The sequence below is a fragment of the Lasioglossum baleicum genome, chromosome 12 (genome assembly GCF_051020765.1).
Source record: "Lasioglossum baleicum chromosome 12, iyLasBale1, whole genome shotgun sequence".
Taxonomy (NCBI): domain Eukaryota; kingdom Metazoa; phylum Arthropoda; class Insecta; order Hymenoptera; family Halictidae; genus Lasioglossum; species Lasioglossum baleicum.
The window spans coordinates 2,497,978-2,517,731 of record NC_134940.1 but is presented as its reverse complement, the minus strand read 5'-3'; the positions used below and the strand labels follow the sequence as shown (position 1 = coordinate 2,517,731).

At 42.5% G+C, this 19,754-nt stretch overlaps 1 protein-coding gene across 12 annotated transcripts in view; it reads left to right on the top strand.

The window, feature by feature from the left end:
* Unc-104 (kinesin family member unc-104) overlaps nucleotides 1–19,754 on the top strand; it is a 37,132-nt gene that overhangs the window by 13,424 nt on the left and 3,954 nt on the right. For 2 of the 12 annotated variants that reach the window (XM_076435828.1, XM_076435827.1), the window contains exons 2-28: nucleotides 1,678–1,850; nucleotides 2,386–2,468; nucleotides 2,970–3,048; nucleotides 3,591–3,936; nucleotides 4,076–4,331; nucleotides 4,886–5,043; nucleotides 5,524–5,663; nucleotides 6,357–6,395; nucleotides 8,268–8,402; nucleotides 8,581–9,027; nucleotides 9,332–9,534; nucleotides 9,621–9,738; nucleotides 10,642–10,814; nucleotides 11,509–11,687; nucleotides 12,950–13,087; nucleotides 14,716–14,853; nucleotides 14,962–15,080; nucleotides 15,211–15,580; nucleotides 15,688–15,778; nucleotides 16,206–16,321; nucleotides 16,471–17,026; nucleotides 17,148–17,337; nucleotides 17,735–17,982; nucleotides 18,078–18,380; nucleotides 19,030–19,317; nucleotides 19,391–19,527; nucleotides 19,617–19,718. In XM_076435828.1, coding sequence (XP_076291943.1) covers nucleotides 1,751–1,850; nucleotides 2,386–2,468; nucleotides 2,970–3,048; nucleotides 3,591–3,936; nucleotides 4,076–4,331; nucleotides 4,886–5,043; nucleotides 5,524–5,663; nucleotides 6,357–6,395; nucleotides 8,268–8,402; nucleotides 8,581–9,027; nucleotides 9,332–9,534; nucleotides 9,621–9,738; nucleotides 10,642–10,814; nucleotides 11,509–11,687; nucleotides 12,950–13,087; nucleotides 14,716–14,853; nucleotides 14,962–15,080; nucleotides 15,211–15,580; nucleotides 15,688–15,778; nucleotides 16,206–16,321; nucleotides 16,471–17,026; nucleotides 17,148–17,337; nucleotides 17,735–17,982; nucleotides 18,078–18,380; nucleotides 19,030–19,317; nucleotides 19,391–19,527; nucleotides 19,617–19,718 — 5,252 coding nt within the window. In that variant the 5' untranslated portion in view covers nucleotides 1,678–1,750. The remainder of the gene's footprint in view (nucleotides 1–1,677; nucleotides 1,851–2,385; nucleotides 2,469–2,969; nucleotides 3,049–3,590; nucleotides 3,937–4,075; nucleotides 4,332–4,885; nucleotides 5,044–5,523; nucleotides 5,664–6,356; nucleotides 6,396–8,267; nucleotides 8,403–8,580; nucleotides 9,028–9,331; nucleotides 9,535–9,620; nucleotides 9,739–10,641; nucleotides 10,815–11,508; nucleotides 11,688–12,949; nucleotides 13,088–14,715; nucleotides 14,854–14,961; nucleotides 15,081–15,210; nucleotides 15,581–15,687; nucleotides 15,779–16,205; nucleotides 16,322–16,470; nucleotides 17,027–17,147; nucleotides 17,338–17,734; nucleotides 17,983–18,077; nucleotides 18,381–19,029; nucleotides 19,318–19,390; nucleotides 19,528–19,616; nucleotides 19,719–19,754) is intronic. The other 10 variants (XM_076435833.1, XM_076435829.1, XM_076435832.1 and 7 more) reach the window with 10 other exon arrangements.

Sequence of the window (19,754 nt, the reverse complement as noted above, 5' to 3'; positions counted from 1 at the left end):
AATGAATTACATGGAGTGCTAAATTATTTAAACTTGGCCGTTACTTTTTAAACCAATGGCCGTAAAAGGTGTTAGGTAGCGGCCAAGTTTGAATAATTTAGCCCTCCATGTAATTCATTAAAAATTAGATAGCGTTCTTGTAAACTAATTTTTACAAACGCTTTTTTCGGTATTGCAAGAGGTATTTCTAAACTAACTAACTTGGCCGTATTTTGTTTGATCTCACAACTTTTTGCGGCCATAGGAACTTGGCTCTTGTTTACAGGATGTTTTTCTTGGGATTTCATCAATTATCAAGTAGGTATCAAAGATTAACACTCTGCTGGCGAATTAGAACCCAACTTCACCTAGATTTTTTTTGTTATAATTTTAGTGTCATTTTCTACCTTATCGTAATCTAACAGTTTGAGCTTTTTGCCACTACCTTGAATGGCGCTGTACGGACGTTTGAAGAGAGCAGATGATTCTTTCCGGAATTTACATTTCCTTATGAGAAAAGCGGCATATTTCATTTTCTCTTAATACCTTATCTTACTACCGTGCACGTAGATGATAAATACGCATTGTCTTCTCGAATGACGTTCATCGGACCGTTTCTAAGGACTATTAGGTGTTTTCTCTCGTTCAGTTTAATCACGATAGAGGATAAAATTGGCGAATGGAAATACGAGCGAGGCAACTGCGCGCGACCACCGTGAATCAAGATCATTGTTCATACGTTCTGTTCAGGTGAGCGCAAAACATTAATCGGCGACTCCCGTGCACCCTTTGATCGCGCGTCAATTCGTTCGGTGTTTATTGGCTCGTTTAACGACTGTCCCGGGAGTACATGTAGACGGGTAATCATTAATCATCCCCCAATCTGCGAACCTTTTGTCGGGGATATCGATCCTTGACGCCCTTCATGCACCAGTTATTCTCATTGCCTGGGTAGTCGACGACGCGCCGCGCCGCCGCGACTCGAAACTTACTGTGATTCGATTAGAATCAAATGAAATACATATCTCAATACACTATACACTATACACTGCAGAACTGTCGAACGAACTCCAGCGTATAAGGAACACTCTCCTATATTAAATATTAAACTTCTATAAACGCTTCGTTCTCAACTACATAATAATAAATCGAGTTTAAACATTTTCCGCGCTGTGAGATAAGAATTCCGCCCGGAGCGATTTATCACGGATCAAAATCTGATGATCCATCCGAACAAAGTCCAGAATTTCCGGAGGGTTCAGGTATGCTGGAAAATGTTCTATCGAAGATCATGAGATGGCGTTTTTATTAAGTCTGCTGCGTGGGCGATCTTATCGGAAATATGTACTCGAATAAAAATTCGACCGAGGCTCGGTGATTTTTAATCGACGGCTTTATTGTCATGTACATATCGGGGAAAGTACAATGAAAATCGAATTACATGATGAACATCTATTAGGAACGCGCGCAGCGCAAGATATTCCGTTCCGTTGAAACTGTTACGCAGTCTTTAGTTGTTGCTCCGTGTATATCCTGTGTATCGGTGATGGAACGAAATTTTCGCGGGCGGGGGGCATTGTTTTAATTAATCCGCGAATGCGGGCCACGTTGAATGGGAGAACGTTGCGCGTTCCTATCGCAGCGTTTTCGCTTCCGCGTTGCCGACACCGCTAACGACACCACTCTTTATTCTTGCAGAGAAACGAGGAAAAAGTCTATCGCCAGCACCGCCGCCGTCGTGACCCGACGTTGAGTTAAAAACAGTAGGAAAATGTCGTCGGTAAAGGTGGCGGTGAGGGTACGACCCTTCAACAATCGGGAGATCTACCGTGAGGCACAATGCATCATCGAAATGTCCGGCAACACTACTTGTAAGTATAATGAATCCTACTACCATTTCTCCGTCGCTCTTCACAGGGATTCAGTTCACCCGAATACCGCGCGCCGGGTGTTCCATCTTCTATCTCTCGTATTCACTCCTCTTTCTCTGCTCTTTTGTCCGCGTGTAATTAAAAATGTTAGACGCGCCGGGCCGGCCAGCGAGTCACCGTTCTTTCATAAAGCAACAATATCGCGTTAATTAAAAATATTTTTTCTTGCCTCCCTTTGTCTAATAAAAAGAAACGTAGAACACGTTACAGAACAATTGCGAATGTTGCCGCGGTAGCACAGACGTTTTTTTTTACATCGTAGATCGTAGGAGTAAACGTTGAATCGGATAAAACATAGAAAAGTATGTACATATTTACTACAAGGGGGTATCGGCAATGTTCATTCGTCGAAGTAATTGTCGAGGATAGAAGTTGGTCGAGCTCGTTTCCGAATAAAGGAATAACCAGAATGAGAGAGCGAGCACACCGATTATGTATATGTAATTAATCCTATTCTTTCGTTTGCGTGTTCCAGCGATATTGAACCCCAAGGCACCATCGGGCAGCAAAGATGCAGTGAAAAGTTTCAATTACGACTATTCGTACTTTTCCATGGACGTAAGTACTCGGTGTTGGTGTTGATCGACCCCATTCGTTTTCAAACCCAGGAACTTCTCTGTCGTAATATTAACTTTAATCTTCAACGAAAAGTAGCGTACGTCGTGCATTAGTGCTACAAGTTAAAATCATGTTAAAGATGAAACTTGTGGATAAAAGCTCGTACATATTACGTACTAACAATAAGTACTAACAGCATCTACTAACCAGCTTGGTTAAGGTCAAGGTTCAATGGCAGTTGCCGTTAAAGCGAGAGTAGTTTATATGTTTATCGTCGACAGTTATCAACTTCATGCTCCATAATTTATCCTTTTTTCTGTAACCGTCTTCTGACCGTGTTTAAGCTACTAAAATTAAGCGAACAGATCGTTAACGCTGCGCTGCAACATAGTACATATCTGATTCTTGATAAAACTGCAGCGGTATCAGAAATTTTCATCTTGAATTGCTTCGGAAAATGAAATTTTCCAGTTCTTTCAATTTGTATCGTTTCTGTTGTAGCCGAACGATGTCAACTACTCCTCCCAGATCATGGTCTACAAAGACATTGGCGAGGAGATGCTCGAGCACGCTTTCGAAGGTAGGTGTCGTCTGTTGTCGATATACAGTGGATTTAGACTATTTTAGACACAGTCTGGTTGTTTTAAATCTCGGGATTGAATCGGAACCGGAACCGGAGGGCGGAGACGAGCGCTACGCGTCACCCAAATACATAACAACATTCGGACCCAAGCATCCCACGGAATTTACGTCCAGTGTCCAGGAATCGGCACACTGTTCGCCGCATACCTCTAAAACAGGAATGGGGGTCGAAACTTGAAACTATGTGGTATTCTTGTCACGTCGCGCCGCACAGTGTGACGGATGGCCTTTTTAGCTGGACAAAATTCCAAATCGCCTATTTTTCTATATTTATTTATTAACTTTTTACAACATTTAGTTGGTTTTTCTTAATTAAACAATATATTTTAAGTAATTTATAATTAAATATAAAATACAACAAAGTCAGTAATGGATCTATGTATGTAACACGAGTAGTAGATATAATCTGTCCGTGTTTACACGCGCTGTCCTTGTTTACGTTTGACGATCTTTTACGAGTTTTTTCATTGTTTCCGGCAGGCTACAATGTTTGCATATTCGCGTACGGGCAGACTGGTGCCGGCAAATCGTACACCATGATGGGCAAGCAAGAGGACGGTCAGGAAGGCATTATCCCACAGATTTGCAAGGACCTTTTTAAAAAAATCAGTCGCAACTCGAACGAATGCTTGAAGTACTCGGTGGAAGTGAGTTACATGGAGATCTATTGCGAGAGGGTGCGGGATCTGTTGAATCCCAAGAACAAAGGGAATCTTCGTGTACGAGAGCATCCTCTTCTTGGTCCGTACGTCGAGGATCTGTCTAAATTGGCCGTGATGTCGTACGAAGACATCCACGACCTCATAGACGAGGGTAATAAAGCAAGGTACACGCAACTTTGTAAATGTTCTATTTCTATGTAGAAGTAGAAAGATCTCATATATATGCTTGCGCGTGTATTTACATTGTAGCGCGGCCGAGACGTTTGATCGGACGTTTGATATCGTTTCTTGTATCGATTTCAGAACCGTAGCAGCTACCAACATGAACGAGACGTCGAGCAGATCCCACGCCGTATTCACTATTTTCTTCACGCAACAGAAACAGGACTCGGCAACGGGATTGGTCACGGAGAAAGTCAGCAAAATCTCCCTGGTAGATCTGGCAGGTTCCGAGAGGGCGGACTCCACCGGCGCAAAGGGTACCCGTCTCAAAGAAGGTGCTAACATCAACAAAAGTTTGACCACCCTCGGGAAGGTGATCAGTGCCCTGGCTGAAATAGTGAGTTGTTCTTTATAACGTCGCCCCGTGGTCTACTCTGAGAAAGTATAGAATAATTCCGTAAGAATACAACTCGTGAAAGTTAATGAGAGATATACACTTTGTAAAACCATTGCACCGTTTCGTGGACGTTCACGTCGGATACTAGATTACCTGGCACGAAATCGCACAACTTTAACCTTTTGACTTTACCTTGGCTAAGCTTAGCATTAACGTAATTCGTGTCTTCTGCCCATTTCGCTGCTGTTTTACTACGGAACATCAGGCGGTAAGTTCATAGCTCTACAGCCGTCCGTTTATGTTTAACTATGACCCATCCCACAGTTTTAGAAATAATCATTTGTACCTTGGTGTTACATCGTTACATTGTTACAATGGTAAAAAAAAAGACAAAGTTCCCTTAAGGAAAGTAAATCTTGAAAGATTCGAGCAACACAGAGTAGCGAGATGTGTTTTCTACTTATACATATTTTCCCACTAGAAATTGAATCGTGTATTTTATTCGAGCGAAATAGCGCACGTGATTGAAACGCGTGTACGTATTATCTTTTTAGGCGACCAAGAAAAAGAAAAAGTCCGACTTCATTCCGTACAGAGACTCGGTCCTAACGTGGCTGCTGCGAGAAAACCTGGGCGGAAACTCGAAAACGGCAATGATCGCGGCGGTGAGCCCCGCGGATATCAATTACGACGAAACACTCTCCACTTTAAGGTACATTTATCGAATATCCGGTTGTTAAGAAATATCGCGAGCGGTTAACCTTTTTATTCCCATGTGTATGGGTCGGTTTCGCCGAGGGGTTCGTATTTCTCGGAAAGTTATGCAGTGACCCAAATAAGTCAGACGGGGGGAAATTGCAGTTTATAATTCAAAGTATGTATGTACCAGGAACCTGCGGCGTTAAAGCTTTCATGAATTATAAATGAATCTTCTCCGAGCATCTCCCGTGTAATAGAATACATCCTTGGCATGATATTTGTTGTTGGACATTTCCGAGGTACCGGATCTTGCTAGAAAATCGAATGATTATTTTTTCCATAGTTCGATCAATGGCTGACTCGTTTCACTGTGAGTCGGATTTCGTTCGATACGCGTCTGGAATTCACAAACTATAACTTACGTAACGCGTGCGTCGAGGCGTCGAGCGATCGCGATTATTGCTACAGATTTCCTCTTTGATTTTCACTACAGATACGCGGACAGAGCGAAACAGATAGTTTGCAAAGCAGTGGTTAACGAGGACGCGAACGCGAAGCTTATTCGTGAGCTCAAGGAAGAGATCCAGAAATTACGGGAACTCCTCAAGCAAGAGGGTATTGACGTGCAAGAAGGTGAGCTGTTCTTGTTCTTGTACAAGGGGTTGGAATTCAAAGAGAAACTCCCTTTCTGTGCGCGTGCGGGTACGCCTGGTTCGATAACAGCGGGCATGTGCGAGTAACATGAACCGTAGCGATTAAAAGCCTGTTCTCGTTCTCCCGACCGACTCCCGAGACGACCAGTATTTCACGCAATCGGAAAAACAATTGGAGAGTATCGAGCAATGACAAAATTTCAAGATGTTACCGGTTAAGTCGTTTGCACATAACGATATTATAATCGACTTTACGAATAAGAATATATCTACATATATGTATAGCAGTAAAATATTCCCATTTCAGAAATTCTGATTGCATTTATTGCATTTCATTGTTCTATGCATATGCCATACGTGCCGTTTAGTATTCCACTACTGTGCAATGGTGAAATGTAGAGCGATCCTTCCTGTTTAAAGAAGGATTCAAATTCGATCGGTAATGCGAAGAAAAGATGAGAACAGTTACCGGGGCGGTCGCGTATACGTGCGCGCGAAAGAAAGGATAAAGTACAGTGTGTACAGTATGCAAAGTAGATAAAAAAAAAATCAGGAGAGAAGATATGAAATATGAGAAAGAGCAAAATTGTATTAAAACGAAAATAGAGCGCTGTAGGCAAGCCACCATTTACATAGTGTATTTTTTTCTTTGTTTCCCTTGTGCTTGACGTAGGGCCAGATGGTAAAGTCACATATGAAAAGAAAGAATCTAGTAAGTAAAATCACGACAATCCATAAGAGCGGCAAAAACAAAACGTCTCCGAGTGCCAGACATTCGATCACTCTTTTTTGCGCCTGTTCCATTAAACGTCCGCTTCTATCTCACACAATGCCAAGCGCATAATCTGTATTTTTTGTCCGTTTCCGACGATTCTTTGTACATTCCGCAATTCTGCAATTCTGCAATTCTGCTTCGCCGCGCGTATCGCATATTCTGTTCTACCCTGTATACGCTCCACTTGGATACACTCTTCCCCTGTCGCGACGAGAGTGTTATACTTTGTCTAACGCAATTTTATTTCATCTACCTAGAGACCGTTAACGCGGCAAATCAAATTCTCTTCGAGTTTCTTCAAATTCTTTTCAAAGTTTATCAAAACAGACATTTTCACAAGTATCTACGATCTGCTTATCGGTTTTCAACAAACTAGCTGCATTATCATTCTTAGCGGTTTAAAGTTTCATAAAAATACCGGGAAAGAGTGTAATCATTGGTCCTCCTTCCTATCGTAGGTGGCATAATTGGCAGCTTTTGACATTCAACTGTATTTCACGAGAAAGTAACTAGCAATACATAGAAACTCTGATCGTGGAGCAACAATTACGTTCTTATTGATTCCTCGTGCAATCATCTTAATTGGTAACGAAACTATCATCGTTATTCCATTAGCATTAAAGAGAATCAAATTACGGTCTGTGATCTTTCGAATTTACAATGCAACCGGGGCCGATCGATTTCAGCGGGAACGACCCACGCGGTCGTTAGCCGAACGCTAACGCGAAAGCCTAATCAAGGATCGAGATCGATCTTTCGCCATCCATGTAAAATCCTATATACGTATACATACATACATACATACATACATACATACATACATACATATATATTTGTCACCTCGAGAGCGTCGAGTTGACTCAACCTAGACACGTAATTTATTTTGCAACGTGCGATCGCGTGCGTACCAGGATTGGGCACTGTTTATTGAGAAAATGTTTAATGAATCCGATAAACAGATTAAGCGACGAATCGCTTAAACGGGAACCCAGCCCTGGTGTAAATTTAGGCTTTTCTAGTTTCTGTTGTGCCGAAGCGCCTCCTCCCAATGAACACGTGTTGTTTGCCTCGCTTGTTGTCCACTTAGACCCATCACATTGTTCCCGAAACCGGGCTGAAGGTGTTGCATGGCACTCGACAGCGGACAATCCGAACGCATCTCGAACGCTATGACATGAGCACCGTTCATTAGAGACTGAACCGAACACGATCTCGATCGGCGATCTAGTCCAGCAATGATTTCAAATTCGATTCGAGCAACTATGTTTAACCGCTACGAACCGCTACGCTTCAATTCCAACAACCATAGACGTCTCGTTTGTTTCGCGATCTCTTTTTTACAAACGTAAAACGCGAGACTTTCGGCGGACGTTCCACGCTTGCCGCTTACAGACAAATTGTACCGATGCGACGCGCGACGTAAAGTGTTTAGACAACGCTAGAACGTCCGAACACTCTAAATGGGACTCTTCACTAGTTTATCTGGTTATCTGGTAATTCTAGTGTCAAGTTTTTCGTTATAACGAGCATTCGTTCAACGATTTGTAAAAGTAGCTTTGTTTTTTTTCTTTTTTGGATTTCTCTTGGCGAGGGAGAGAGAGAGAGAGAAAAAGAAATTTCGAGTTCCCGTTTAAACACAAATCACAATATGGAATCCTTGGCAAATATTCTCTTTCACTTACGCCACTGCTTTAGTTATGGCTTTTGATGTTTACGAGACGCGTGTTACATCCCTGGCTGATTCGTCGATCTTAACTTGTACGAATCTTCTGGTTGATTTCCACTTATTTTGCGCTGTTTGCCCCGCAGGAGACGAAATCGTCAGAGCGAACAAACGCGAGGACGATGTCAAGGAGACCTGTTCGAGAATCACGCCGCACGCCACGTCGACGATTGCCGAGGAAGCGGTCGATCAATTGCAGGCTTCGGAGAAATTGATTGCCGGTATATAACAGATTACGTAGCTTTCTAGCAAGAAAAAACAAAGAAACTAGTATAAACTATCGCGTTCTAACAATAAGATAGACAAACAAGTTGAATTGTTGTTCAGGCGTTAAAAAAGAATCGGTAGGCAAATATCGATCGGAGTCCTTGAAAGTTGATGGGTTTGGTGACTTTTCAGAATTGAACGAAACGTGGGAAGAGAAGTTGAAACGAACAGAGTTGATTCGACTTCAGCGAGAGGCGGTGTTCGCCGAGATGGGGGTAGCTGTGAAAGAAGACGGCGTTACCGTCGGTGTGTTCTCCCCGAAGAAAACTCCCCACTTGGTGAACCTGAACGAGGATCCTCTAATGTCCGAGTGCCTGATTTATTACATCAAGGATGGATTCACGCGCATCGGTAGCGCCGAAGCGAACATACCGCAGGACATTCAGCTCTGCGGGCCGCATATACTGAGCGAACACTGCGTATTCGAGAATCACGACGGCATCATCACCCTGATGCCGACGAAAGGAGCATTGATATACGTGAACGGCCGCGAGATCACCGAACCAGTCATTTTGAAGACCGGCTCTCGGGTTATCCTAGGAAAGAATCACGTGTTCAGATTCAATCACCCTGATCAAGGTTCGTTTTCTGGATTCCTGGTGACTGCCCCAGCGGCATCGCGTTATCATAAGTCATAAGTAGATTGCGGATCTTTATGCATAATAAAAAATGTTTGCATTAATTGCAAGACACAGGAGCCAAATAAAACTTGTATTCTTCTTTTAATTGTTCTATTAAGCTGAAAATAATACGATGACGTCCTTAAATATTTTTAATGTGTCCACTGCTTTAAATCTCACTGCATAAAATCCGCAGTCTAGTTATAAGTGAACCGTAGAACTCGAACAACGCTACAGAATTTTATTTCTTGGTTGACGCGCAGTCCGCGAACGACGGGAGAAAAGTTCACCCGCGGAAACACCTGGTAACGGAGAAACCGCCGATTGGAACTTCGCGCAGGTCGAGCTGTTGGAGAACGAAGGAATCGACCTTAAGGCTGAGATGGACAAGAGAGTGCTGCTACTCGAAGAGCAATACCGCAAAGACAAGGAAGTAGCGGATCAGCTGTTCGAAAAACAAAGGAAGGTACGTTGAAATAAAATCGTTCGAGACTTTGAGCGAAAACGCTTTGCGGAACCGAAACGAACGAAACTGTTATTATAATATTACAGAGTTACGAAGCCCGGATAGACGCGCTACAAAGACAAGTGGAGGAGCAGAGCATGACGATGTCGATGTACAGCAGTTACACGCCCGAGGACTTCAACAACATCGAAGAGGATATCTTTGGTGAGTAAACATTACGAACGATCCCTGAACTCGACGGTATTCAATTTACAATTAGCTATTTTACAATACGAACTGCCTATTCGATCCTTTCTAATCTCAGCGAGACACACAGGAGAACAGAGCTGCTGCTGTTGATCCGATAATAATCCTATTATGTATACAGCTCTCTCACTCTCTCTCTGCATGTACGAATAAGCTACGATCTTGTCTAGATTGTACTACCTCTTCGTTAAAAGTGTCAGAATTTGTAATGGATACTCGTTGGTTCGTCTTAATCAAACATATTTCTATGGGACTTGAAAATGAGATCTTTTAGATCTTTTAGTAGCCGAAGATAAGAGTAAGTAATGATTCACCAATACAAATTCTAGAGCTGTATGGATCCGTGTGAGACACGATCAGATGGTGGTACGTAGGTTTTTCTCTTTCTGCGATGCGCACGCATGCGATTATGCAATACAATATATTCGATATTGTTTTCCATCGTTTTCTATAAGGGTTGTTCCACGCAAACCGATCACACGTTACTATATCAGGTTGTCGCAATATTATAACCGGAATATGTATATCCGATTTTAAAATGTCGACGCTACGAAGCTTTTTTTCATCGAAAAATATTATAGTCATTATACACGTGTAGTATTTCAACGTCGAACTAATCGGATTCTACCGTATTCGTTTTATACGAGTGAAAAAACAACGCGTCGACCGGCGCAATGTATGGTCAAAAGTCAAAATGTATGAAACAACCCAGTAATTTCAAGACTCCGAAGTTTCGACCCGAAACAGTGCATCATCTGATTGTGAACCGAACGCTGTGGCTCCTTTTAACGAAGGAACGAATATATCCACCAAATGCTTGGCTTTTCTGACTGTTTTGCCTGGTAATGGCTTGCATTTCAGTCAACCCCTTGTTTGACGCAGAGAGCAACTGGACCGAGAGAGAGTTCCAACTGGCCGCTTGGGCTTTCCGCAAGTGGAAGTACCATCAATTCACAAGTCTTCGAGATGATCTCTGGGGCAACGCGATATTCCTCAAAGAGGCTAACGCAATATCTGTCGAACTCAAAAAGAAGGTACATCCGTGGTTTATTTTTTTGGGGGATTCAAAGTCCCGACGCGTGGCTCTCCCTTGTCTCGAGTCGTTAACATATACACATATACATAATTGCATCTTCCACCACACGTTTCAATTTTTCTTTCTTTACGAGCACTCGACAATTCGACGATTCGACGAGACATATTCATTCGATTGACGCAGCAAACGATCACGAAATCATTATCAAATTCTTTGCTACGAGACGGTTTTCTTGTTTATTAGAATACATTTTTCACACAGCTCGCGCAAAGTCGGTTTTGTCGGTAAATTATTTTTGAATTTTGCATATAATTGACGTTGCGAGGCAACTCGATAGGTACCCCCTTTTTGATGTTCTGTAAATTGTCACATGTATTACCGCAGCCAGATATTCGTCCTTCCATGTGTCCATGTTTACATGTTTACTACATGTACATACATATACGTATGACGTATACTTGTCTTTACTATCATTAATATAATATTTTTTTCTTTTTTTATCAAGTCACTCCAGTTTCATCACCTACAAAGCTTCCATAATTGTTTACCATTCCATATTCTGATAATTCCGTTTGATTTGGTTTTGCGTCCTATATTTGCATCATTAATTTCGCATCTATTTCAGTAACTACGAACGCGAACAAATACCTGTTTCTCATACTTTTTGTCTACTTACGACATGTTTTTTCTAGGTGCAATTCCAATTTATTTTGCTCACGGATACGCTTTACTCGCCGCTTCCGCCGGATCTGTTGCCAGCCATGGACGAAGAGGAAGAGGAAGAAAGACCGTTCCCCCGCACGATAGTTGCCGTAGAAGTCCAAGACACGAAGAACGGAGCAACTCATTATTGGACGCTGGATAAACTCAGGTTCGTTGTCGGTAACCGTGCTTCGCGCTTTAATAACGCTTAACATTTCCATTCGATGCATCCATAAACAAAGGGTGAGTTGTTCGAGCCCCACTGCAAATTTCCATCCGTTAACCGCCACGAAACGTAGACTAAATATTTCTTGGTACTTCTCATGATTTTTCTCAGGAGCACATTTTGACGATTAGCTACTCTTTCAGGCTACTCGTTCATCTTCTTCTTTCCTTTCGATCGAAAAAGAATATTTTCATCTTCATGTACTTGTGCAGAACACGCAGCCGCAGTTATTCCATTGCAAATATAAAAATGAACCGTAAAAGCGTACACAAGTACACAGATGTTCTCGACAATGATTTAAGCAAGACTTTTCCGGGGGTCAAGGGTAGGGATTGCAATCCCGCGGGTCTGAGGATTTAGTTCTTCGATCTAATATATATTTAATAAAGAAACAAATTTTACTTAATGAGATAATCATCTTTGATCATAGTAGTCAAAATTTATTTAAAACATACAAACAAAATCTAAATCTACATAAATTAAAATAAATCTCTCTCTGGAAAACAAACTATATATTAAAATAATTAATATATTATTATAAAAAGACAATTTTTTAATATTAAAATTATAAAGGAAAAGAAAAAATATTTTAAATTTGTAATACTTTGAAAATATGCGCGTAAAAAGCAAAGACTATTTATTGTTGAATCTTCTAGTTTGCTCCTCAAGTCATTGCGAAGATATCCTGCAGCGGAAATAGCTCGTTCAGCCTATACACTTGTCGGGGTCGAATAGTTAATAAATATTCGTAAACCATGCATAAATATTTCCCTTTTTTGCCGTCGCTTTCAAAGGATGTCATCTCCTTCTTTAAAATTTTGACGATATCTTCGACTTTTTATAAATTGATTATACGCATAGTCCTGCAAAATTTACGGGATCCCGTATCACCTATTTAAGAAATGCGGGACCAAGAAATGACACGGGATTGCGGGATTGCAATCCCTAGTCAAGGGGCACCACCTTGTAATAATTACATACATGCACGACTAATATCTAATATATAAAAATCTTGTTCGAATCGCGTGCTCGGCCCTACGTTCCTCGCGCTAAACTCGGTCTCGGTGAAATTCTTCTAATATCGATGACCGCGCGATATACACCATATGATTGGTATCGTCGCGCGTCGCTTTAATCAGACCGTGCTTAGACGAAAAACAAAATGCACAGGGACGCTCACGCAAGTAATACGTGTTGACTTATAGACAGCGCTTGGAGTTGATGCGACACGTATACAACGAGGACTCGAGCCCCAGCACCCCGGAGGCCAAAGAGGATATTTTCCAATGCCTTACGGTCTACTCTAATCCGAAGTTCTCGCTCGCAAATCTTTTGCCTTCGAGGTTGGTGCTCGAACGCGCGAGGCTCTATCCTTTTTTATCGCCACATACGCTTCATGTATATTCATCTTTAAACTTTAAACTTTAAACTTTAACCGACGCAGATCTCGAATCTATGTCATCTCTCTTTTACCATTTTTCATTGTGTACACATAAAAAAATCGAGTATACCGATTATTTAAAGGATGACACACCCAACTCGATCGCCTCGAATAACTTCGAAATTATGCGTTATCCGTAGACATGATGTTTTATATGATAACAACGCGTAACGTACAATTGTACAGTTGTTCGAGGCGATCGAGTTAGGTGTCCCACCCTGTATACATACTTACGCGTTGTATATGTATGCACGTAAACTCGATTCGATACAAGTTCCTCTTTCTCAGAAAAATACATTGCTTTGCAACTACGCTGGTCTCGATCTCGATGAGATATTGACAAGGACTCGTTGCATGGCCAAGCCAATGTTGCCAGCGTTTCGCGTTTGACAGTCCGAACGGAATTAACCCTTCTGAATTCGGAAAATTTCAAATTCTAGAAAAGCATTTCTGCATCACGATGTTTTCAACGATTCGATCATATATTCTAATAAAAGCGACATAAAAATGTTGAAACTAGCACATGAAAAAAGTAGGATGTCCTTGAAGGGTTTTAACTGAGGCATGGCCAGAAGTTGCTCGATCGGAGGTGATCGGAGGCATTCTCAAGGAATATTCGTTTATCCGTTTCGAGTATCCCTACTTCTCCGGGCCGTGTGTCTCGCTCCCCTTGGCGGCCATGGTTGCTCCGAGCTCCGAGCACTAGGCGGTCGCGGCCGGGAGAAGCGGAGGTATTCCTTGAGAATGCCCCGGATCGAGATGGAGCAACTTCTGGCCATGCCTGGTTTAACTCCTGTACTACATGTTTCAATTGTCTCGCTGGTCAAGGGTTGAACTCGTGTATTCTGTATATGTATAATGTATATGGTACATACATGTTTCTACTGTGTCTCGCTGAACACGCGCGCTCCTAGTGGCTGAAGTTTCGTCACATTTTTGCTTTGTGACTTCGTTGTGCACATGCCACGATACACTGCCAAAAAGAATCTACACAGATTGCGGTCATTTTGTCATGTACATCGATCACGTATGTAGAATATCTTCCTCAACAGCTTAAACAATATATATACGCAACTATACCATATTCTCTTCAACAATATTCTATGCCTTCCTTTGTTAAAAATACAGGGACAGAGGAAGAAGTATGTACATATGTACACAACTAATATGTTCGCTTATAATACCTATACAATATGTATTATAATGAAAAATATGTTCGGTTGTAATAACCGAATTCGGTTTTTCGAGAAACCTGAACATGTCCCTTTATTTAACTATATACATAGTATATATATGTATATGTACACATTCTACGAATGTTTCTGTCGAATCTCTCCGAGTATCTTTGAATACATATATGTATATATTGTATATCACGCACACAATATCTTCGAGAAGCTAATGTTGTGTACAGAGTGTCTCCTTTACTGTGCTTTTTGACAACGTCCAACTATAATGTCTTGATCGAACACTGCGGGGCTAGTTGTACGATTTAAAATACGAAACAGTCGTGTTTTCATATTTGCGCAGACAAAGGCTCGAACTGATGCGGGAAATGTATCACAACGAAGCAGAATTGTCGCCCACGTCTCCAGACTTCAATATCGAGTCCATCACCGGAGGCGATCCGTTTTACGATCGTTTCCCGTGGTTCCGGATGGTTGGAAGGTAAAGCAAAACCATCTCTTTCGTTTCGAAAATCTAAAGATATATCCACCGTTCGCAATCGATTCGAAATAATCGTTGCCATTACCGAGTCGCTGTCGTTCGTTACAGGTCGTTTGTATATCTGAGCAATCTGATGTACCCTGTGCCGCTGATCCACAAAGTGGCGATAGTCAACGAAAAGGGAGACGTGAAAGGCTACCTGCGCGTGGCCGTGCAAGCCGTGGTTGGTACGTAATCGGCGTCTACATATTTTTATTATTTCTGAATCGCCTTCCACTGTGTGAATCTCGATGCACAACTTTCGGAATTACGGAAAATATACCGGTGTAGGATTTTCTTAACGAACCCTTCTTCCAGAAGAGGAAAACAGCGAGTACGCGAGTGGCGTCAGACAGTCCGCTAGAATCTCTTTCGAGGACGATCTGTTCGGCAACCACAAGCAAAACAAGCGCAACACCCTGCTAACTCAAACTCTGGAGAAGAGCCGACAGATCCTGTTGCACGAGGAACGCGTGGTCGAGGGTCACAACGAGCAAAAGGACGCGAAAGACGAGGACGATATCGGGGATGCCGATAGCGGCAGAGGAGACAGTTCTGTTTCCAGCGACATGAAGGAGGAAGATTTGCCGGATCATTTGCAAACGGGATCCGAGTTCACGTTCAGGGTAACCGTGCTACAGGCGATAGGCATTTCTACGGAATACGCTGATATTTTCTGCCAATTCAAGTACGTGTTTTCTCTCCTATTAAACGCAACGCGATTAGAGAAACGTACTTTAAACGTTTAAACACCTACAACACACCGAGTAATACGTTGTAAAATTGTTTGTACAGTTTCTTGCATCGCCACCATGAAGCGTTCTCGACAGAACCGGTCAAGAATACTGGAAAAGGAAATCCACCTGGTTTTTATCACGTACAAAATGTAAGTCAACCAAGCGTTTTTGAACATCGACAAAAATCCTGTTCCCGTGAAATGTTTCTTCGCGGAAAGAAATAATATTACCCTTGCTAAACTTGTTCGCAAAGAGCGGTGTGTTCTGCGAGGACAAGTTATTTTAGAATACGTGTATACTTGTCATAGTTGTTAAACACTATTCCACTAGAGAAACGCAAACAAGCTTACTGGAGCATCTATTACACGAGATTGCTATAGCTATCGGTTTACAATGAAGGATCTCGTAAAACGTAAAACGTAGAACATAAAATGTAAGGAGTAATGTAATCTCGTCTAAACTTCAGATTTAGATTTAAACTTTGCCAAGTATACATGTAAACGAATACCTAGGAGAAACAGTTGGAAAACAGTTGGGTATTTTCGAATTATTATAGCTGTTGTTTCGCTTAATTAGATTACCGTGACGGTGACAAAATCGTTCTTGGAATACCTGAAGACCCAGCCAATCGTGTTCGAGGTGTTCGGACACTATCAGCAGCATCCTCTGCACAAAGATGCCAAATTGGAATAGTGAGCATTGAATTCGTCACGAATTGTTTTTTTTTTATTCTTTTTTTACGCACACTGAAGCGAACAGACATTAAAAAACGAAACCCTGTTCCGTTTCTTTCTTTTCTGATTTTTATCGCCTGCATGCCTGGCGCATACCTTTACTTTAGCATTCATCCCAACAGCGTAAGACAGCCACCGAAGAGGATGTTACCGCCGTCTATACCGATCAGTCAGCCGGTTCGCTCACCCAAGTTTGGAAGCGTATTGCCGTCGCCGAGCACGTCGCACGTACACGCGAAATACGACGTGTTGGTTTGGTTCGAGATCTGCGAGTTGGCGCCGAACGGCGAATACGTGCCATCGGTGGTTGACCATAGCGACGATCTACCCTGTCGCGGGCTTTTCCTTCTTCACCAAGGCATTCAACGCCGTATACGAATCACTATCGTTCACGAGCCGGCGTCCGAATTACGTTGGAAAGACGTCAGGGAATTGGTGGTCGGACGTATCAGAAACACACCGGAGCCCGAGGAAGAGGACAACGATTCCTCCGTGCTCTCGTTGGGTTTGTTCCCCGGCGAATATCTCGAAGTAGCTGGAGACGACAGATGCATGTTTAGATTCGAGGCAGCTTGGGACAGCTCGCTGCACAATTCGGCTTTGCTCAACCGAGTCACAGCTTACGGGGAACAAATCTTCATGACCATCTCCGCGTACCTTGAAGTATGTCCGCTGTTTTATGTTTATGTGTATATTGTTGTTGTTGTTGTTGTATCGCATCTTTCGATAAAACCGTGTGTGCCGCCGATTATTTTTTTTTATTTCAATTTTCGCCTACTTTTAGTTGGAGAACTGTGGAAGACCGGCTATCATTACCAAAGATCTGAGCATGATCATCTACGGCAGAGATGCCAGAGTAGGACCACGCTCGTTGAAGCACTTATTCAGCGGAAGCTATCGCAATCAGGAGGCTAACAGGCTCAGCGGTGTCTACGAGTTAGTCCTGCGTCGTTCTTCGGAAGCAGGTAGCCCAGGTTTGTCTTGTCTACCCTTAGCGTAGTCCCCCAACACCTTGATCCTACCCTTTCTCATTGATATAATAGTCGCGTACATTTTCCAAATCTTTCGAGTCACCCGAGTCGGTATTCTGGTCTGAAACAGGAAAAGAAATCGATCTTTTCCTGTTTCGAACGCTAGAATTCCCTACTCGCAAGGGCTTATACCGCATTCTACGATATCTACAATGATTATTATATCATGATACTTTTGAATTGGCCATGTTCTCGATTATACTTATGTTCTGTTTGTTTTTGTTTTTTTTTCATATTACGACAAATATGTTTCGAAAACGACAACATATACATATACCGAGTAATATTTGATATATTTCATTCATTCGGTACCTACTCCTGTTTCATAATTATTTGTCAGGTGTACAAAGGCGACAACGACGAGTGCTGGACACGAGCTCCACCTACGTCAGAGGAGAAGAGAATCTCCATGGATGGAGACCACGAGGAGATAGTCTGATATTCGATCATCAATGGGAACTCGAGAAATTGACCAGGTTAGAGGAAGTAGAGAGGGTCAGATACATGTTACTGTTATGGGACAAGCTTTGCATCGACATAGCCCCGTATTGCAACAAAACACCGCACGATTTCACGAAAGGTGAAAAGGTAACGTGATTGTTCATGCGATCAAACGACAATGTAGAGGATGTTCACGCTTCCTTCGATCTTTATATATTTTGCGGATTTACTTGTTCGTGCAGGAGGTTTGCAACATGATGGCAAAGGCAACGAACGAACCACATGCCAGCCCAGTCAAGCTGAAACGTTCAACGAGTAAAGACGTGAACGAGCACGCCGAATTAACCGAAAAAGAGAAAGAATTGGCGATGAAATATATAAAGCTGATTCAGGGTCGAATCCCGAGCAAAGAACCGATTCTACTCTCTGACGTTTCACCTGGCGAAGACACTATGGCTGATATGTCGGCATCCATGATGTCTTCCGTGATATCGTCCTCGTCCCAAGAGTCAGTATACGCGAGAACTAGCGATTACTTAGAGCAGGTAACCCTCCCCGCATGCCTGAGTGCTCCTGCTAGTAGCGGTTGTCCACGCTTCGTCGCATCGTATTACCTTGACAATAGCAAAAATAGATATTGCTTTCGAGATTCAAAGAAAGCGATACTCTCTTTCTTCATTCGTATTTTCTTTTCTGAAAATCCGTTTAGGAACGTACGAGGAGATCGAATGAACGATCGAAAAACAGATGCGTTCAAAGTACATATACATATGTATTATTTTCGGTTCTATCGGCATTCAACTTATCCGAAAGAGTGAAGACAACGAGGGTTCGATTCAATTTGAACATCGAAATTTTATCAACGTTTTAAACGAATCGGAATCGGGCTCATCTTTTTTCATGTGGCTTGCCTAGCAACGAACGACTTTGATCTTCTCTGTACAATTGAAATAAAAAAGATACTGATTGGCAACTCAGTTTCGCTTTTCGATTCGGACAAATCTGATGATCGTGCAATATTTCTATTACCGGGATAGCTTCGCTGTGTCAAAGTCGCGCTTTTTTAGCGCAGTCGGCTTCTATTAAACAGCTTACCCGTCTACTATCGACGATGACTCGAGGTGTTCGAGTCAATGACAACCGCCCAGCACGATTGGACACATGGTCAGGGTGATGCTGGAGTGTTACTTGCAGGCTGCTGGTATAATAGTATGGAGCAGGACTAAGTCGTGCATCCTTAGGTTGAGTTCGCCGGAGAGGGCTAGACTGCAAGAACTACAGGAGAGTATATTGGCGAGCGAATCCAACAATCAGACATGCACCGTCGCGCCGACGCCATTAGTTACCTCCTCCCCCTTGAAAGAGAATTTGGTGCTCTACGTGCCGGAAGTCGAAGAAATACGCATTAGTCCGGTTATCGCCAGAAAGGGATACCTGAACGTTCTCGAGCACAAGACCAACGGCTGGAAGAAACGTTGGGTGGTATGTATCGGATGGACAAGCATCCACTCCGCTATCTGCTATCCGTTTCAATTAAACGATATCGTTTTGTCAGGCTGTACGTCGACCATACGTTCTCATCTTCCGAGAAGAAAAGGATCCTGTAGAAAGGGCTCTCATCAATTTAGCTACCGCTCAAGTCGAATATTCCGAAGATCAATTAGCTATGGTCAAAGTACCGAATACATTCAGGTGAATCGATCGACAAGATTCTTGTCGATCTCAGCCGAACTCTTGCGAACGAATGTTTAACGTTCAACCTTCTTTATCTCTTGTTTCAGCGTCGTTACAAAACATCGAGGATATTTGCTACAAACTTTAGGGGACAAAGAAGTCTACGACTGGCTGTATGCTATCAATCCCCTTCTCGCTGGTCAAATCAGGTACGCGTACTTACATTTATATGCGGTTAAACGGCG